Raw genomic sequence first — 20,540 nt, 5'->3', positions numbered from 1 at the left:
TTGATGGGAACGACACGTACAGGGTTTATTTAAGCACTCATTTGGATGCCTTTTTCGTGGGCTCTTCCATCTTTAGTGTAAGCTCAGTTAAAAATGCAATAACACCAATTTTACACCTTCTCCAAGTATCATAATCCAAAGCCTAAATTTTGATTTTGTTAATTTTGTCTGATGCACCTTTTAGACCTCAGTACTAATGGATATATCATAGTTTGAATAGCAAAACTATATTCAGTGTAATGCGATTATGACATAAAGAAACATGAAGAATGATTTATGCCCCTAATTTACGTTTTCTCATAACTCACCGTAGACAACTTCGGAAAGCGTGCTCTGGGTAAATATTTGAGAGGTTTCACTTTTATCTAAATGATTTTACAGCCCATCATTAGTTGTGTTTCAAAATAATGTTCTAATGAGGAATAAAAACCTTAATAATACTGACTGAGTGAATACTATACATGTAAACAACGTGCCAAAGGTGTGGTTTACAGTTTTAACTCGCTTGCTCCTATTTCGCTTTCAGTTTATGTCTTAGCTCAGTAACTTTCACTTCATGTTAAAAACAAGCTGCCTGTTTTGTCATGAAAGCAGAGTATGATAACAATAAAGTAATAATGTCATTAACGTAGGATGTTTGAGGATTCTTTATTCTAGACCAAAAAAGACTTTAAATGGTCCCGATACAACTGAAAGACCCCTTACTTAGTAATTATAGGGTTTTCAACTGCCAGTATTGACAACATTAGGGATAAAACAGAGTGTCTCTTTTAGTAAACATCCACAGCCTACACATCCCTATACTCAAATTCTGATTGTAATTCATTTGCCAAACACATCAGAAACAAAGTTTAATTGATACTAAAGTTATTGTTCCTCATGTTTTCTAGCTATTGTGATAATATTAATTATTCTGAATTCTTTGGGTGAAATTATGATTTTTTTTTTTTTACAGTAGATCAAAATAAAGTTTCTTAAAATAAATGTGTTTATTTTTACATTTTTTTAAACCAGTAAAATCCAGTGTTAATAGTCATAGTTGCACTAGTAAAGTAAAACGGTGGCAAATGGAAGACTGAAGGGAGTGTGATACCAGATCAGTACAAAGCTTTATATTTAGCTCTTTTAATCAGTACCATGTGGTGACTTTACTGAAAGGCAAGCAGAGACTGTGCCCCCACCACCGCCACACTGACACAAACATACAAAAACATCTTTTTCCACTGTTAAACAGGACAAATCAGACCTCAAACATAATGTGCTGCCTTTCTTTTATCATCTCGCCAGCTTGCCTGTATGAATGGACATTTTCACCTTTCTGGCTGAAGAATTGCAAAGACTTGTGTAGTTACATAAATATCAAATATATTCACCCAAAATATTTATCATTAGCTCGCAGTGGAGACTGGTGGAGGAATTTCTTAAAAACCATTTTTAAAGCAAAAGAAGCAACATGTAAAACTGCATTACTGGCAAGTTGTACGTAAATGATCAAAACTTCAAATAACTCTTCAGTAGAATAAATGTCTTATATCAGTGTGACAGGGATTGAAATGACTGCTGAAGGTGTTAAAACTGATGTCAAACATTTCATACTTTCATACTGTTTAATCTACAGTGATGCATCATATTCTATAAAGTCTTATGTTTGTATTGGCTAAAAAACACCTTTTAATGCTCTTGGGAAAATACCCCTACACCTTGATTTAAATAGAAATGCATTAAATATTTATTAATAACGAAAAATAAAAAATAAAATATCTGCGTGTGATGGTTAACTGTCAATTTCTGCAGCGTGATTAAAATGGACTGAAAAATGAATGTAGCATGCAGCAGAAAGGTTAAACTTCCAACATTCATTCAACAGAGTGATTTCTCATAGCTGTTATCCTGAACCTGTTTAGTTTGCCTGTTTTATTAAACTGGATTTGACATCTTCTCTTCGTCATTAGGAGGCTTTCTTTGCTAATGTACTAAAGGAGTGATAAGAAGTTTTTCACACTGCACCTCGTCTTCAATACGTCACGCATATTGGCAAAGGTGGTCTTTAAAAGAAAAGCCATCTATTATGATGCTAAACCCCAGACGCTCGTCTGTTTGCTAATGGTTGCTCCATTTTGACACAGTGCAGTTCAAATAAATTTTAGTTATATAGCACCATCACAATAACAGCAACCTAATGGTGCTTTATATTGTTAGGTATAGACCTTGAAATATTAGAGAGGGAACCCAAACAATCTGGTGATTGCTTATGAACAAGCACTTGGTGACAGTGGGAAGAAAGAACTCCCTGTGAAAAGGAAAAGGCCTGGGTTATCAGAGGAGCTTTTTAATCATGAAGACATGCAGCTAGCAGGGCTAAAAAAAAGATGCAAATATTTCTCTTGTAGCTGTATGACTTGTTCCATTAGTTATTTACAAAAGAAGCTTAGAAATTTTCAAAATAAGACTTAAATAATCGGAAGACTTTTGGGGGAAAACCTGGTTTTGTTAGAAGACTTTGCATCCATCCCACATTAGAAGGTGCAGCTCTGATTTGTAGAAGTTAATTTCCAAATTTATTAAACATTTAAATTTACAATAACAGACTACACAACAGTAGCCAACAAATTTCATTACAGTAGATGTATTTCTGAAAGCGCTGATGTTTAAGGAAGTTTTTCTCTGTTATCTGTTATCTTCTTCATTGTGGCAATCAGGTCATAAATTAATCCTCTAATTGGAGGTTGGCGGCTCCCTTACTTGGACACTGGCCTTTTGGCGGCACCTCAGCCAACTTGACGATTAAGTTTGTGGCCCACACAAACAGGTGAATTGAGAACTACAGGCAGTTATGATGCCTTTCCAACCAGTGCCATGATGTTACTGTCCTTGAAGATGCCCTCAGACAAAAATTGTTGTAATAGTAAAGGATGAGACTTTGGACCTTCTTAAAAGTATAACAGCTGGACAGGGATCTTTCCATTAATTTGTATGGGATCAATCCATGGGCATTGGAAAGATCCAGCTACAGTACTGACACATCCCCTCTGCTCCCCCGAGTCTCTCTTATCAGCTGGTTTACTACAACCGTGTGCTCTATGGACTCCTTCCCTCCTCCTCAACTGCTGTGCCAACATAGGAGTTCTTCAGAAGCAAATCCATGAAGCAATTTGTAACAATCTTGAACATGAAGTGTAATGCATAATTGTTGTTTATGTTACGAGTTTCGTCCTACTCTTCTGTTGTACTGTCATGTTTGTACTGGTACAGCTTCCTACAAGTATTTTATAGACAACTAAACCCACAGATAAATACCTGTTAATTTGCACAATTTTAAGGCCCTCATTTTACTTTACTATTGTATGATGACAAAAGATAAAGAAAGCCCTCCAGCTCTTTGAGCCCTCCTGAGGATCGGTAGCTGTGGTGTAAACATCTTTGAGCTTTGCACTTCTTGCTGCCAACAAAGAAAATGAGAATGGCGCAATTGAATAACAATCTTAGGAAAAGACAAAAAACTCCTGTTACACACAAAATCTAATAATGAACAGATAAACAAACAAACAAATATTAATGTAACTCCTGCATTTGGCTTCCACGTTGCATTTCCAAGTTCATATAAATCCCTGCGCTCAGTTCTATTTATGTAAAGCTATAAAATCCTTTCTGTTGTCAAAAAACACAACGTACAGCAAACTGTATAATGTAAAATAATCTAATATATAAATTGTATAAAAATTATATAATCTATTTATATCACTGAAACTCATTATGTATACTAAATCTAAATATACCTAAGAAATGTCACCATATTTGCGGTGATACTGTACTTTATCCAGTAGCGGTTTTTGATACGGGCGACACGGGCGGTTGCCCGGGGCGGCATAGTGGTGGGGGGCGGCATCACGGGCATCGGCAAAAAAAAAAAAAAAAAAATTGCTCGTACTCATGCTGCCCCGACGTCATGCCAGCGCATACTGGGGATGGCATAGGCACCGATCGGTTTTCTATCGCCCATTTGCTGGGAGTAAGGGCGAGGTGCCTGCTGCTTGCGGCACAGGGAGGAGAGGGCGGGGTGGCGGGGGATTCTCTGGCTGGCTGGAGCAGCATCTAATAACCAACTCGCAAAATAAAACAAAATAAAAACAAACCAACAAACACGAAAACACCCGACATTATGATACAGACTTATAATTTGCATGTTTTTTCGAAATTCTGTATGCGAAAAGTGAGCGCGAGAGCCCTCGGTGCGCTTCCTCGCTGCTGAAGTCAAAGTAAACTTTATTGTCATCTCCGCTACATACAGTCCAGTATATAGACAGACGAGACGACGAGGCTCCAGTTACAGCAGTGCAAGTAAACAAACAATAATTATAAGAAGAGCAAGAAAATAAATATACACTTTAAGACTAGGGATAAAGGGATCAATAACAATTTAAAATTGCTGCTCTGTCACTTCCGTTTATCGTTTCGAAATAAAATCTGACCCAGTAATTATGGAGCAAATGTGGATGAAAAATATCATCGTCGGTTTTATGAATACATATGAAAATAGCAGAAATACGCCCACCTCAATGGTTCCTCTTTTTAAATTTAATTTCCTTTAAAAATATTGCCAGTTTATTTTACGACTTCCGATGTAATTCGAGTCTGCTGCTGACTTGACCCAGCGCGCACAAGAGAGGAAATCGAGTCAGTTAGCAGCTGAAGCCAAGACAGGTTAGCGCTCTGCTGACACAGACAGAAACATGGTGCCAGCTGCAGTGCTCTTTGTTTTCACACTGACCTGTGTGTGTGGACGAGCCGCGGCAGAAAGAAAACTAGTGTATACGACTGTGGTGAGTAACGTTGAAGGTGTTGAAACGCCGCGAAAGCTGTGCGGAATTCCACAGTGTGTAGACGGTTGCGGAACTACATTTATAATTTAGGAGGTTTTCTGTAACCATCGGTTACTTGTCAACATGTATAGTTTCCTGTCTAGGAATGACATCTGGCAGAAGTCTTTGGAGTCTTTTAGAAACATCGGCATATAAATAATACATTCACGAATAATTATCATTAGGAAATTAGTAGGTAGGTTGAGTGTTTTGCCTCTCACCAGTAGCTAGTATCGTATTGAACTAGAAGGCTGCAATGCTAACCCGTTCTAAGACTGCACACTGAAGGAATATGTCAACGTCAAAGTATTAGAAATTGTCAAATGGCACGGTGTGCACTGACTTCAGACGAAACCACTACAGGAATCCTCACTACATGCTAACTCTGTTAGCAAGTGTCTATCATTACTTTAGTAAGAAACCTGAGGTGTTGTGGGCTGTAATGTTAATGTCACCGCTGGCACCAGGAGCTGCATGACAGGCCTTACCTTTCTGACGTGACAACTTAGCGAACTTAATGAAGTTGGAATGAGCTCTGTCGATACACACAAACACTACAATAAATGTGTAAATGTAGGTCACAGTGATGATAGTGTAGAATGAGCCCAATAGTCAAAGAACAGATGCACAAACTACAAAAGAGCCAGTATTTACAGATGATCGGGAACACCGGCATGCCTCATTAAAGAAAAACAAAGTGTTTAAGGATAAGGAAGTTATTGTCTTCAAGAGGCAACAATGAGCTATACACTGCAAGATGTACTGTTTTCTGTTGTCTTCCAGTCCATATGTGTTTTGCTTGCTCTATGGGTGGTGCACATTAGGATCTTTTTTTTGCATGTCTAAGACTACCAACTGAAAAGGGAAAATTGCCTGTTTTTTAACACTTTGTGTATTGGGGAGAGCTCCAGGTCACATGTTCCCAATGTGTTTTAACAGGCATTGGCAACAAAAATGTTGCCATAGTGTGAAATAGGAGATCAGGATATACCTGGATTCATTCTTAGAAACTTACATGGAGAGCCAAGACTGTATTGTAGAACAGATAAGATTAGAAAGGGATAATCCACTCTTCAAATAGACTTGTGTAAACTAGAAAGCAGCATTTCTCTAGAGTGGTTTGAAAGCTGAAATTTAAAACCATTTGATGTGTACTGTAGGATGTTTAGGTGGAACTGCTTGTAATAGGATCTCCTTCACTTGAAACTGATCGTAATCAACCCTCATACCAATGTTAGGGTTCATAAAAGACCTGCTTCATAAATACAGGTTTCACTGTAGCCTTCTTATTGTTAAATATGACACAAACTGCATTTAGTCGTTATCCGTGCTGTTTTTAGGGGACTGGTGTTAAAGCCATTTGTCCTAATGGTTTGACATTATAGTGTTTGCTAAGCAGTTTCAGGTGTCTGCTGACTGGGTATTATGTCCACCAGTGATACTGATAAAAGTAGAACAAAGGTTTTGTTGTCAGTATATGCAAGATAAGCTGCAGATGTTGCAAACAGTGATGTGCACTGTCGGGCAAATATTTTAGTTTACTGATTTACAGTTTCAGAACCACCAGGAGTAAGAGCTTGTTTCGTTATAATTCATGCAAAGCACCTTTGGTAGACTTTAAAAATATGTTTATGAAGATGGAAAATAATATTTCATGATTTGTCAGGCTTTCAGTGTGCGTATAAATGAGACACAGAGCACACTTTGTGCAGCTTTGAATATTTGAAAATATTAAATTAAACTGTTTTAAATGCCAGTTTTTCATGACACTCTTTCTTTAACTTCTGTCCTTTCCAGTTGTTTCGGCATGGCGACAGATCACCAGTCAAAGCCTATCCCACCGACCCCCACCAAGAGAGCGACTGGCCGCAGGGCTTTGGTCAGCTGTCACAGGTATAACCAAGACTGCTTTTTATTCTAATGTAAACTGTTAAATCTACATTTACTACAGCAGGCAGTATTGTGTGTAGTAGAGCTGTCACACAGCTAAAGCTGATACAGAAAAATGTGTTCAGGGTACAAGCTAGATTACTGTTTTCCAAGTTTGTACAAAAAATAAAAGATAAATGAGATAAATACAGGTCATGCAAAATGTTGCAGCCAGGCTCCTGAGCAACACCAACCAGCTGGCCCATACTACTCTGATTTTTAACATACTACATGATTTTACAGTTCTGCTACTTTAGCCAGAGTGTAACTTATTTCATATTTGTCGTTGTAGATAGGGATGCAGCAGCACTTTGAGCTGGGCCAGTTTCTGAGGACTCGATACGAAAAATTCCTCAATGCATCCTACAACCGGCACGAGGTGAGATGGAGCCTCCTTTTCACTTTTAGTCCACATGACAAGTCGTCATGAAGCTTTTATAGTCAAACTGTGACTCTTGTTAATATTTGACAGAAGAGGCCTCTTCAGAGTTCGCACCAGCGCACAAATTCCTGTAATATGACGGAAGAGTGCCTCTGTTTTTGTGCAGTTTGTTTCTTAATATTTAACTTTTGACTGTTGATATCCTAAATTTCAACTATAATACATCTTAACCTGCTTAATGCCTTTTGTCTTCAGATCTTAGTTCGCAGTACAGACTACGATCGCACCCTTATGAGTGCCGAGGCCAACCTCGCAGGTCCGAAGACCTCTTCTTTCTAATATTCATACTGCTGTTTCTGGTACTCTTCTCATTTGGCGTGCCATATTTTTTTTCCCCCCTCATCCAGGTCTTTATCCTCCCAGCGGCCAGCAGGTCTTCAACCCTAACCTGAAGTGGCAGCCGATACCTGTCCACACTGTGCCGCAAAGTGAAGAGAGGGTTAGTGTATGAAGTCACTGCTGTTTGAAGTTGTTTATGTTTGCGAAAAGTTAGTCGGTGTCTGAAATATGTCTTTTTTGTTTTTTAGCTTCTCTCATTTCCTTTGAAAGACTGTCCTCGTTACCAGCAGCTGATGAATGAAACCGAACACACGGAGGAATTTTTAAACGTTACTGCAACGTACCAGGTACCGCTTCTCTTCTTTAGTATATCTATCCATTACTGTTGGGTCAGACGTATAGACTCAGCTTTAATTCAAGCGATTTAATATAAATAGTAATGTATTGACTGTTTAGAAATGCACTCAGTTTCATGTTTTTATGCTTATATAATGATAGCTAATTATAAATATAAGGAAATTAAACAAATGGAATTAACTTTAGACGTTTTCTCTCATCGAATGCTGTGAAAATGAGCCATACCTGGCCTTAAAACAGATCATTGGCCAATCACCTTTAAGCATAAAAAATCGACTGTATATGTTTGTTTTTTTTTGTTTTGTTTTTTAAGTGTAGTTTTCCTAAATGATTTATATTTTAGTTTTGTTAGAGAAAAAGTGAAAGCCTGCTTTTCAGTCATGCTGTGATTGCTTTGTTTTCATTCAAATCCTTTATGGTGGGATACAAAAGGGGAAATCGTGCCATTGTCCCAAACGTTGTATAAAGAAAATTTTCACAGAGCAGACTTGTGAAAAACTCAAGTGCATTCTTATGGCTTTCATCGAAATTGAGAGGATTAGCAGCAGCTCGGTGCTGCTAATGAATTAATCAAGTGTGATCACCCCTATAAAAGCAGAGGTTTTGGCAGTTGACTGATCTGGAGCATTTTAGCTATTTTAACAAAATGCTGGAATCTTCCCAGCAAATTCGCTAACAAATTCAGTTAGCATGTTAAATGTTAAAGTTCAGGAGGGTAGAAAAATGGTCATAAAAATGACTGAACAAGTACGGCTTATTTTGAAAGGTTGCTAGAAGAAAACCTCCTGACATGGCAGCATGACTTAGGTTTGCAACACTGTGTTTAAATACATCACAAAGCTTTGACCAAAGTACTAAATGAAGATGTTTGACAAAAACCAAACGCAGTATATCAGCAGAAATACCTCATATCAACTGTTAAGCATGGTGGTGGAGGGGTGATGATTTGGGCTTGTTTTCCAGCCAGAGGACCTGGGACCAAGAACTTCTTTGTGTACCAAAGTACTCCAGAGCTTGGCTGAAACAGGTCTTGTTACAGTACAATTATCCCAGGCACACTAACAATCCTGACAAACAAAAGAATCAATGCGTTGATACAGTCGTAGTCAAAGTCCAGACCTCAAACTGGCTGAAATAAGACCTCAAAGGGCTTTAAGAGAGCTTTGCGTAAACAAATATCCACAAACAAAATGAACTGAAGCAATGTTGTAAAGAACAGCGACCCAAAGAGAGACAAAGTCGTACAGAAAATGATTACTTCCAGTCTAAAAGCTACTGAATCATGGGTGTACTTGGTTTTTCAAAGAATGCATACAATCCTGTGAAAATGTTCTTTTTCACATGACTGTAAATGACTTTTTATCATTGGAGAATAAAGAGTAAGAGTTGGAGGTACACTGTTCACAAGTCTGCTTTGTTCTTCTCTTCAGGATATCATAGAGTTGGTGAGGAACAAAACGGGGCTGAAGGACACCACTGTGGAAACTGTCTGGAGTGTGTATGACACTCTCTTCTGTGAGGTAAGAACACACACACACACACACACACACTAAAAACACCAAGGGAAAGCCAAATTCTCTGTCAGCCGGTTTGTTGAGTTTTTATTTACAGCAGCAACATGTCAGAGCAGAATAGGCCCAGTTTTAAATGATCCAATGTTTTCTACTGCTGTCAGATATGCAGCTAAAAGAGGCCGTCACGTTGCTTTAGTTTCAAAATAACAGCACCGTGCTAGTCAGGACAAATCTCATATGTCACATGAGTTTTATTCTGATAACTCAACTGACCATTTTGAGGAAACGATGAACAGTTTTGGTAACACAATGTTTGAGGAACAGCAAAGTGCTGCTCACAGCAGTTTCACATTTTTCTTGTCTCACTTCCTGCATTTCAGCCTGACTTTAGGTGGACCGCATGAGCAGTGGCGTGCCACTGTTACACTGTTCACACTTTTACTCTTAGTGAGAATAAAGTAAAGTAAAAGGTGCCATTTATACACCAAATGGTGTTAATTTTCATTTGAGCAGAGTACAGCTGGGACACAGAGTGCAACCGCTGAGTAACTAAGTAGGAAAGTATGAAAAAACTCGTCTTTATGTCTGTCTGTGTTGCCCCCCCCCCCCCCCCCCTCCAGTCTCAGCACAACATGACGGCTCCTGATTGGGTCTCGCCTGACGTTATGAAGAAGCTCCAAAAGCTCAAAGACTTTGGATTTCAGGTAAAAGCTGTGGTTCCATCTCAGCTTTCATTTAAAGTTTCTGATCTCAGTACTGATATTTACTAATATTATCTAATGTGACATGTTTGCAGGTCATATTTGCGGTGCACGAACAGCAGGAGAAGAGTCGGCTGCAGGGAGGTGTGTGTCTGTGTGTGTGTGGCTACCAAAACTAAATTTGTTATGTTTCAGCGTCAGCCTGACAAGAAGATGTGGTTTGAAAAAAAACAAAACCCCAATAACCCAAGTATGTGTTTGGGTGTCTTGTTAGAGTTTTTAGAAGAACGAAATGAAAAACATGAGAACACTTGTTATGATCAGTGTTGGGTAAGTTACTTTAAAAAAGTAATTAATTACTAATTACTCAGTCAATATTGTATTTAAAATACTTATCTAATTACTGTGTCAGAAAAGTGACTTAATTACTAAATTAGTAATTTAACTAAATACTTCTTAAAATCCCTATACACCTTGAGTGGGCAAACAATAGAAATTAAACTCTTTAAGTAATAAATACATTTTTTTAAAGACGGAGACTCTACAGTACGCAGCAGTAGCATCTCTTCCACAATGTAGCCTGCAATCATTGTTTTAAGCTCACCTTCAGACGCTTTCTGTGCTGCTGAAGTAAAATCAGGCTTTGCCTGCTTAGCAGGAGTTGCCGCGGTGTTATCCATGGATGATGAACAAAGATCACTCAGAAGTGTTCGTCTATGCTCTCGTGTCAGGCGCTTCTATAGATTACTCGTGCTATTAACAGCGGCCGATAGTTTTTTCTCCCCAGGACATAGCTTACATATTACTCTAATATTCTTGTCTGCTTGTTTCAGAAAAGTGAAGAGTCGGGAATATGTCCATTTCAAAAAACAGCCACTCGCTTCAGCCAAGTCCGACATCTTCCGCTTTAGAATACGACTATGCAGCAAACTGGCGCAAAATGACGAGCACCTGCACTGCAACGATGTTAAAGCAGCAGAGTTTACTTCTACGTTTAGAAGACAAATTATTGAAATTAAACAATGATATTCAGCGAGTTTAATTATTTTACAATGTAACGCAAGTACATTGACAGTAACTGTAATTAAAATACCTAAAAATGAACAGTAATTAGTTACTCTACTTTTTCAGTGGAAAAGTAATTTAATTACAGTAACGCGTTACTTAGTAACACATTACACCCAACACTGGTTATGATGCAGGAATACTTGACTCCATCTGCAGTAAGTACTAGAGATGGCACGATACCACTTTTTTATGTCCGATACCGATACCGATATCATAAATTTGGATATCTGCCGATACCGATATGAATCCGATATAGTGTTTTTTAATCAACAAAACTGTTTTTTAAATATCTTGCTGCATTTTGCAAGTCTGCAAGTTCATACTCAAGTTTAAAACAACAACTACACTAAAGCTATTCTGTTATACCTGTATACAAAAAAAATATTTCATAGTTCAGCAATACTGATCAATCTAATAAACTTAGACCTACACCATCCTCCCTATTCTGGTATTTTAAAGAGTACTTAGCGTAAATATTAAGCAACCTAACTAATAGGGTTCCAACTCCCAGCAACAACAAAAATAAATAAATAAAAAATAGGGAACCACCCCTCATGCTCCACCTCATGATGCTTAATCGACGTAATCAACCTTAATTTGATGCAGTGTGAAAAAAAAATGCACAGAAATCAATTATTTTTCAAGAAATATTAAATAGATTCAACATCTTTCTTCAACAAAATTGCAGACTGCACAGATGGTACCTTCCCAAAGTAAAAAGTACTATAGCTTACTAGGGTATATATTAGACTTAATAGTCACTATATACAGTAATTGACTTCTATTCATTTTACATCAAATTAAAACTTTGGGTGTCAGATAATTATTTATTAAAAGCTAGACATTTTAAATGAGAATAAGAAAGAAAAGTATGTCTTTGTGCCCCCTTTTCCCTGTTCATGCCCTATCGGCCCCCCTGGCTAAACTTTGCTAGATCCGCCCCTGCACAGTTACCAGCCGTCAGCTATGTAGAAAAAGATCCTCAAGTAGAAAGTAATATTAAATACATTCTAACAACAGCTTATCAAGCTTAAACGTTCTGCTGTTGTTCAGCCGCTGGTTTCCTCTTTCTGGTGCAAAGTGGGCCAAAAACAAACAAGAGAGACGGACTCGCGACAGAAAAGCCGATCAGCTGATCATTTAAGCAGTTTCACGATTGAAGTAGCAGCCGGAGAGCGAGAGGCAGTCACTTGTTAAGCTTAACGTGGGAATGCTTTACAAACATTCAGAGATGGACTTACACACTTGCTTTACTTCTCTCGGGGATAACTTTGTCGGAGATGAAATGCCGGGTTGCTAGCGAAGCTCTGCATGCTATCCAGACCACCGACAGGTCCCGCATGCCACAGCCGCTCTATCACGTGATGCATACTGCTCCGACTGCTAACGTTCTGAGGTGAGTTACGGCGTGTTGCAAGTTTTGTGAGGTGCTTTCGTGATATTTAATGGATCGGATTACATTTTTTATTTTTCTCCGATATCCGATCCAGTAATTTAGGTCAGTATCGGACCGATACCGATACGTAATATCGGATCGGTCCATCTCTAGTAAGTACAGATAAATAGCACTCTTGGATTGGATACTTTTAAAACTCCCGCCTCTGAGTACAGTGGTATTACAGTTGCTTTGTGTTCGCTCTACAGTACTAAAATATAAATATAGTATTAATAATTTAGCATTAATACACATGAAAAATGATATATTGACACAAAGAAAGCCATTAAACAAATTTTGGAGTATATTTGTGAATTCTGTTTCTAAGAACAGTAATTAGTTCATTTTTAAGGAGAAATCTGTGAACTCTGCACCGTGACTTGGCAAGGGTCTTCTGTATTACTTTTGCATATGTGAAACGTGCAGTTTCTGTAAAATTCAAAAACGGAAATGTGATTAAGATAAGAGCATGCTACAGAAACAGTACGTAATCTGCTCTTACTCTCTGGTAACAAACATGTAGCACTGAGTTATAGAGACAGGACTGTCGAGCACACTTTTAGATTAGATATAATGAAGATTTCTGCTTTCATACAGAGTCAGCCTGTGGTTGTTTACAGCCCAGTTCTGTGTTTTTTAGAATTTAATTTGTGGGATAAGTCACCCTACGTTGGTGTTCTGGGGTTAATCTGGCAGTAGGTTGGAGTAGCATCATGAATGCGATAAATTAAAAACAGCGGTGCTGTTGATTTTCTCATGGTTTTTATATATGTAAAAATATGTTAAGAGTAGGTGAAAAAATCCAACACTAAAGGGAGTATTTGTGACGGCTTGATGATGATCTGCAGTGTGTTCATGTCTGAAGGCGCATGTTGTCCTTTTTTAATCATTTTTTGAATAACAATGGATCTGTGTTACACAAAGTCTTTTTTTCTGTTCAATTTATTTATACAGCACCAAGTCAAAATAACAGTCACCTCAAGGCGCTTTATATTGTAAGGTAGACCCTACAATAATACATACAAAGAAAACCCAACAATCATATGACCCCCTGTGAGCAAGCGATTTGGCCACAGTGGGAAGGAAAAACTCCCTTTTAACAGGAAGAAACCTCCGGCAGAACCAGGCTCAGGGAGGGGCGGGGCCATCTGCTGCGACCGGTTGGGGTGAGAGAAGGAAGACAGGATAAAGACATGCTGTGGAAGAGAGACAGATTAATAAAAGATATGATTCAATGCAGAGAGTCTATTATCACATAGTGAGTGAGAGAGGTGACTGAAGAAGAAATGCACACAGCACTCACTAGAAGGAGCAATAATTGCAAATGCTGTTTGTTTTTTCAGGAGATTTATTAACAGTATTAAAATGATTCGAGCTGTCATTCATGGCTACAGGATTAAAGGGATAATAGTATCTACTGTCTGTCTTTCAGGGATGCTGCTGGGTGAAATCGTGAAGAATCTTTCCAAGATGGCCGTTCCAGACCCAAAACAGCAGCTGAAAATGATGATGCTCTCAGCGGTGAGCTAGTTTGAAGACTTATTAGTAACTTTTTGAATTGTTGGTAAAAGATTGTTTTGTTTTTTGACTGAGCCATGTTAGCAGTCTCCCTGTTTCTGGTTTTTGCTAAGCTAAGTAAGCTAGCTTAAGCTGTCCTATACTATTCTTTATATGTGTGTGTCTGTGTGCCTCACAGCATGACACCACTGTAGCCGCTCTGCTGGCCAGCTTGAGCGTATTTAATGGAATACAGCCGCCATATGCCTCCTGTCTCATGATTGAGCTCTACAGGGAAGACAACGGGTAAACACACACGCAAGCATCACAGTAAAACAGACTCCATTGAGTTGATAACAGTATATTTAAGTGGGATGATGGGACTTGTAAAATTGTAAAAGTCTTTGTCTCGTGTCCACGCAGCTCTGCTTCAGTGTCCATGTTTTACCGGAACAACACCAAGGAGCCCCCGTACCCGCTTCAGTTACCGGGCTGCTCCCTTGACTGCCCCCTGGATGAGTTTGTAACAATTACAAAGGTCTTCATCTCAGACGACAGAGACAAAGAGTGTCAGCTCCCTTCAAAACACACAGATAAACGTGAGCACTTCACACATAATAAAACATGACACACTTGACTGTAAACATTAAAAAAAAAAAATAGACTAAAACAGTTTTGCACCATTTTTGCATTCTTCTTCATATTTGCAGTGGTCATCACCAGCCTGGCTGTGACCGGATGTGTGCTCCTCGTCCTCATTGTCATCCTCCTCGGCGTTCTTTGTCGGCACAAGGATCCAATAAACAGCCGGGGATACCAGCATGTGATCAACCAGGAAGGCGGAGAGGATTCCTGACAGAAGCACAAACTCCTTCCTCGGAGATCTCCAAATCTTGCATCTTGGGAGACCAGCGATGACGATGAACTTTGAACTCTAACCCACCCGCTCGCAGAAAATTTCAAACTCAACCCAGAGAACAACTCAGCAAGACTTTAGATCCCGAGATGAAAGCGGAGAACATCCTTGGTTTTAACATTCCTTGAAAAAAATTTTTTTTAAATTTGCATCTTTATTGCTAAAGACTGAAAATATAGATTTTTTTAATTGAACGTAAATGAGTAGATTTTAATGAAACGTGTGGAGGATGGGGTTGGGTGTTGCATTTTAAGAATCCAGATTTTTATAATAGCAGTTAAAAAGACAACAGCTGTGCTGTGAAAATTTTTTTTTTCCTTAATAGGTCAGTCAGAGCGCGGCCTCATTCTGGGCATTTGCAAAATGAGTCATTTACAGATGCTGCACTTAATAACTCCGCGGTGACGTGGCATTACATGGTTAATGGTAAGGACCCATCACACTTACCATAGTTGCCCTCACAAACAGCAGTGCACACCCATCTAGTATACACAGTGACAGGGCTGTGGTCGCGCCACAGTTTGCGCATAATGCTACCAATACAGCAACCATAATGGGCAGTTTATGCACTGTAGCATCATGACTAACTGCTAGGTAAGCTAACCATGTCTTGTCAGCTCCTCTCCAGCACATCACATGTTACATAACCCCACTTGCTTGTTTAGAGTACGTTCAGATTCACCAAGTGCCACACTGGGAAAATATATGCCTTACACAGTCATTTCATGTAGCCATACATTTGGTCTCCATTAGCCCTTCAGCCAGTTCACAAAGAGTTTATTAGCCTTTGTTAAACTTAGTCAAGCAACATGCTGCATAATGATTACAGTTCTCAAAGGTGGCAGCAATACAACCCATTCACAGCATCATGCTTCACAAGTGTGAATCTGAGCAGTAATGCAAGTATGTGCCGCTGAATAAATCCAAAATATATCCTGATGGGAAGTAATTAATCTTACACAATATTAGTGCAAGTCTTACTTAACAACCTGTTTCTGTGTTAAACGTGACAACTTGATGACTGTTGAGGTGTGGAGGTGCACTTATCTGTTTGCTTTGGCATTTGCATGGTGCTTTGCAGATCTGTTAACACAGGATGGGGTAAAAGCTGCAGCTTTTGGTTCTATTAATTTACTAAAGAGGTTTAATCCAGCATATGTCTTCTTGTAATTATATCATTGCATTCTCCTGGATATTTCTAACTGCAAACCTGTGTGTTTGTGCCAGTGCTTTCATTCATTCTGCCTCTCAGTGTGTGTATGTGTTGCTTTTGCACACTGGGGGTAAGGTTGATTCATTTCAGCTTTGGATCTGTTTTGACTCCAGCACCTAATGATCAAGATGCCTTGTATGTTTTTAATAATATGGTGTTTTTTTATGCTGTTTGTAATTTCAAATCTTCCATCTGTGTTTGATTTAATAAAGGGAGGTCTGTCACTGAATGCTGCCAAGCACATTGGCAGCTTGGCTTAAGCCCAATGTTTAATCTCTTTGCAGCAAGAAACTAAAATAGTATTCTTGGAATTACCAAGAAGAATCATTAGGGTTTTGGGGGGGTTTTTTGTTTTGTTTTTTTGTTAAAGGTGTAATCTGAGTGGGGGTTTATATTGTAAGGTAGACCCTACAATTTGTGATCTTTAAATTAATAACTTACAAGGTGCACTACATATATGGCTGTTCTCCAGTGACATACTTGAAACGCAGTCAGGTGGAACGGCGATGTCCATGTTGGTTTTTTTTATTCCAGATGGTGGGGCAGCATGGCAACTTCGATAAATCTGTGCTCACTCCTGTGTCTTTTTAATTGATTAATCCTAAGTTTATGAGAATGCGTTAGTTTGTTGGGAGACATAATTACACACTAATCAATGAGTAAAAATGTTTTTCTGTTAAATGGGCTAAAATAGGTTAAATTGTTTTTTTCAGGTAGAAAACCAAGTGGTATAAAAGTCTACTGAAAAACAAGTTTAAGTTCATTTAAAAAACGTTATTCATAGTAAAGTATTTGAAAAAAACAGTTTTAACCTCCTAGGACCTGGCGTCCACATATGTGGATATCACATTTTGGGTTATTTAGACCAAAATACTAAATTTTGCTCTACAAGGGCCTGATAGCCACTTACGAGGACATTATACTGCTACTGTTCTATCAAAATTTTAAACGAATATCCTCATGTGTGGCTCTTATTTTTCTTAAAAACAAAAATAAGGTAATAAAAAAAAAATCTGGTAATTCTTTGTTTTTACATTCATTGGGCCCCAATATGCCCAAATATCAAAGAGAAATTAAAAATGCATACCGTGGAAGAGTTCGGGTCTTAGGAGGTTAAGGAAGCTGAGTGAAAATACACTGGGTTAAACAACGAGACTTCAGTAACCAATAGGTGATGTAACACTGGCTATGTCCATGTTATATTGCAGTCTGTTTTGCATAAGTAAATTCAGGAACCAAATTCAAGTCTAAGCCACGAGGATGTGTACTTTGAACTTGCATTTTGCAGTTATCACAAATCAGTTTAAAAATAAATAAATAAAAGAATGGACATTTGCTAAATGAGCCAAAATGTGCTGTTATTTTTTGTGTGCACAACATGAAAAGAAATTACATATTCCAGGGAAAATGAGACTTAAATCTAATCAGAAATCAAAGCTGTTATGTTTTCTGGTGCTACATCTTGCAGCTCTCTGAGGAATAGCTAACATCTCACCTTCAGTTCGGATCATTTCCATAATCTTGTTAGCTGGTCAATTCTGCTGTGTGTACTCGTAGGCGAAGTCAGAACTGGTCAGATCCATGTTAGCAAACATAATGAGGACCTTCTATACATGAACGATTTCCATCTTAAAAACAGTGCAGTAGGCCTTTATTCAAACATGGTAGTGTTTTTCTTGCATACATCATTAGTGATCTCTTGCACAGTAGGTTACATTCATTATGGCCACAGATGAAACAATTCATAACATGAAACAGTTATCACTGCTTTTTTGTAGCAGGAAGAGCAAACACCATTTTTACACAAGTATTACTAGCTTCAAACGAAAATAGGAAACTGAGTTGTTGTGCACCGTTTCAGAAACATGCATTCTCCACTGCAGCTGGGCCAAAAAGAAAAATGAGAACTTCATTTCTTTCACTGTGTTTCAGAATATCCAGTATAACCTGCTGAAGAAGTGATGAAAGCATGAAATGCAATTGAAACGATTTTATTGCTAATTTGTTCCACAAAAGTGAACCAAACAGACACTTTCTTGCTTCCACCCCCCCTTTTGGTGGTATGAAGTTTGCATGGTCATTTACAAGTCTGTTGAAGTGTTCCAAAACCATGTGGAAACATTTTTTCTTTCAGTCAGAAGAGATTGAGGGATTCTGATTTGTGAGCCAGGTCATAAAGCAAAAAGGTTCCATTAAAAGTGAAGCTTACAGGCTGCAGTCTGTTATGAGATTTGGAACATTTGAAACATTATGAAGAACAATGGGGCAAAAAAAATTAACTGCATAATCTGTTAGACAGTAAAAATTAATGTAGAATAAACAGTAATGTAGAAAAGCATAACACACAGACTCAAATTATTTCACACACCAATTAGAAATTACATAGCCAGACACAATTAACAACATCATTCAACCTTTTCTTTTGTGCAAAAATATTTTCCTTAAGGAATGAAACTATTAGATATGATGACGTGATGGCACATTGATGTTTTCCTTTCCAAAAGGATAAATGGTAAAATACAGAATAAAGATGATTACTGAAGAAAATACAAGGTTTGAGAAGAAAAACCTACATTCAGGCCCTGAAAAGGTTTGTTTTTTTTTTTTTGTTTTTTTGTTTTTTTTTTAAATTGAAGGTGAACTTCTTTTCTAAGTGCAAATTGTCGCCTCACAACTCGCAAAGAATTAGGTACCATAAAAGTTTTTGGTCACGTTTCACCGAACCTTTCCCTTCCAAACGAACAGTAAGGGCCAAGTTATAGTCCAATACTGGATGTAGGCCACATATTGATGATATAATCTCCTATGTATGATGTGAGATTGTGATTGAGATGAAGCTATGATATATTTTAATTCTTCTTCTCACATAAGAATATGTGATAGAATTTTTGCTCCAGTCTTACATTTTCACAAATTTTCATTGTATGATTTTGTCCAAGGTTGCCTGGATGTAGCTGTTAAAATTTGTATCCAAAATCAGCAGTTTCATCAACATCGGCATTCTCTAGAAGCCAAGCAGATTTTGTTGAAGTCTGGCTCGGGCAATAATCTGTTAAACAGTCTTCCTCAACCGGGCTGATTCTGTTGAGATTGATACCCATACAGCTGCTACATATAAATCTGACTGTTTTGGGGTTTTTTTTCCTGGACATAACTCTTTAAAAAAAAAAAAAAAAAAAAAAGGGTGCCTATTACAAGTTAAAGAATCAATCTATGACTTCATGTCCACAACATATGTGACTTGTGTTGAAGTAATATCAGCCAAGTTGAACTAGCCCATATTTTTGTAATACCAATGTCAAACACAAGAGGGCGCTCTGAGTCAATCAGGCAAGTCATTAAGTATGCATTCGTTTTAATGGCAATCTAGATGCCTCTTGAGGACACAAGGGTGTGGCTAAACAGAAATGTGAACCTAATTCAGTACACCTGTTGTTAAAATGCTGCCTCCTGGTGGTGAAAGTGCTGATTTAACTTTTCAGAGGGTAATGACAAAAAGTACCTTTAAATGTAACAGTATTTTGCAAGTTTTGAAAACTGTAAACTTATTTGACCCAACCAACATTACGTGCCAGTAAAGAAGTGGTTCAGCAGCTTAAAGTAGCAAGGTTTTTGATAGTTTTTGTACACCTTTCTGTTTGTGTGGTACAATTTAACGGAAACATTTTAACAAAAGTAATAAATTTGCCTTTAAAAACAGATTCCTACCAATCTGTTTGGTCAAGGAATTGGTTATGAAAACACATGAAGCTAAGGAATCATTAGCTTCTTGCATTTTCTTGGTCTCTGCTAATTTTCTTGCTAAACAGATTAACAAAAGTGTCAGCACTCTGTATAACCTAGCACTCGCTGAATCAACAGTCACTGGCAAATTAGCAAACGCTAATTCCTGTCAAAACTAGATCTTAAGAGTGATAAACATCTTGAAATGTCTTTTGCAAAAGTACATAATTTAGTTTTCATAGTGAAGAGATACTCCTATGTTTAAAGGGTTAGATTTTAATGGCCTAGCTTATAATGGTATTATGACAAAGGTTTGAACTTTCCCAAGAACATTCTCTATAGCATAAGAGGATTGTGAAAAACCATTCCCAGATCTCAATTGTGGGAACAAATCTCTGTCCAAAAAAAAAAAAAAAAAAAAAAAAAAAAAAAAAGTATGCATATGTAGGAATGTGTAGGCTTACAAGATTTCTGGTTTCTGTTCATAGTCCATTAGCCAAATAGCACTGGCCAGTTTAATTTGATTAGGCTGTTTTTGCATTCAGGTGAACCATCTGCGTGGCAAATAAAACAAGGAATGATAATTAAACTTTTTATTAGCTTCATC

The 20,540-nt window shown here is 37.9% G+C and overlaps 1 protein-coding gene across 1 annotated transcript; it reads left to right on the top strand.

The window, feature by feature from the left end:
• The first annotated feature begins 4,655 nt into the window (after positions 1-4,655).
• On the top strand, positions 4,656-16,439 carry acp2 (acid phosphatase 2, lysosomal). Its single transcript, XM_085447432.1, has 13 exons — positions 4,656-4,820; positions 6,657-6,752; positions 7,081-7,167; positions 7,426-7,486; positions 7,578-7,669; positions 7,758-7,856; positions 9,297-9,386; positions 10,001-10,084; positions 10,177-10,225; positions 14,017-14,105; positions 14,281-14,387; positions 14,505-14,680; positions 14,792-16,439. Exons 1-13 carry the CDS (start codon positions 4,731-4,733, stop codon positions 14,935-14,937), a joined length of 1,266 nt encoding a protein of 421 aa, XP_085303558.1. The 5' UTR covers positions 4,656-4,730; the 3' UTR covers positions 14,938-16,439.
• Positions 16,440-20,540: the final 4,101 nt, after the last annotated feature.

Source organism: Copadichromis virginalis, linkage group LG23 (genome assembly GCF_057382275.1).
Source record: "Copadichromis virginalis isolate Kocher_CV1m ecotype Utaka linkage group LG23, C_Virginalis_male_GT1.1, whole genome shotgun sequence".
NCBI lineage: Eukaryota > Metazoa > Chordata > Actinopteri > Cichliformes > Cichlidae > Copadichromis > Copadichromis virginalis.
Note: the sequence above shows the minus strand (reverse complement) of the source record. Positions and strands in the feature narration are given on the sequence as shown.

Excerpts from the sequence above, each read along its gene's own strand:
- acp2 (XM_085447432.1), top strand. The coding sequence starts at position 4,731 with ATGGTGCCAGCTGCAGTGCTCTTTGTTTTCACACTGACCTGTGTGTGT. Across the intron at positions 7,670-7,757 it reads TGCCGCAAAGTGAAGAGAGG|CTTCTCTCATTTCCTTTGAA; the intron begins GTTAGTGTATGA and ends TTTGTTTTTTAG. Across the intron at positions 7,857-9,296 it reads ACGTTACTGCAACGTACCAG|GATATCATAGAGTTGGTGAG; the intron begins GTACCGCTTCTC and ends TCTTCTCTTCAG.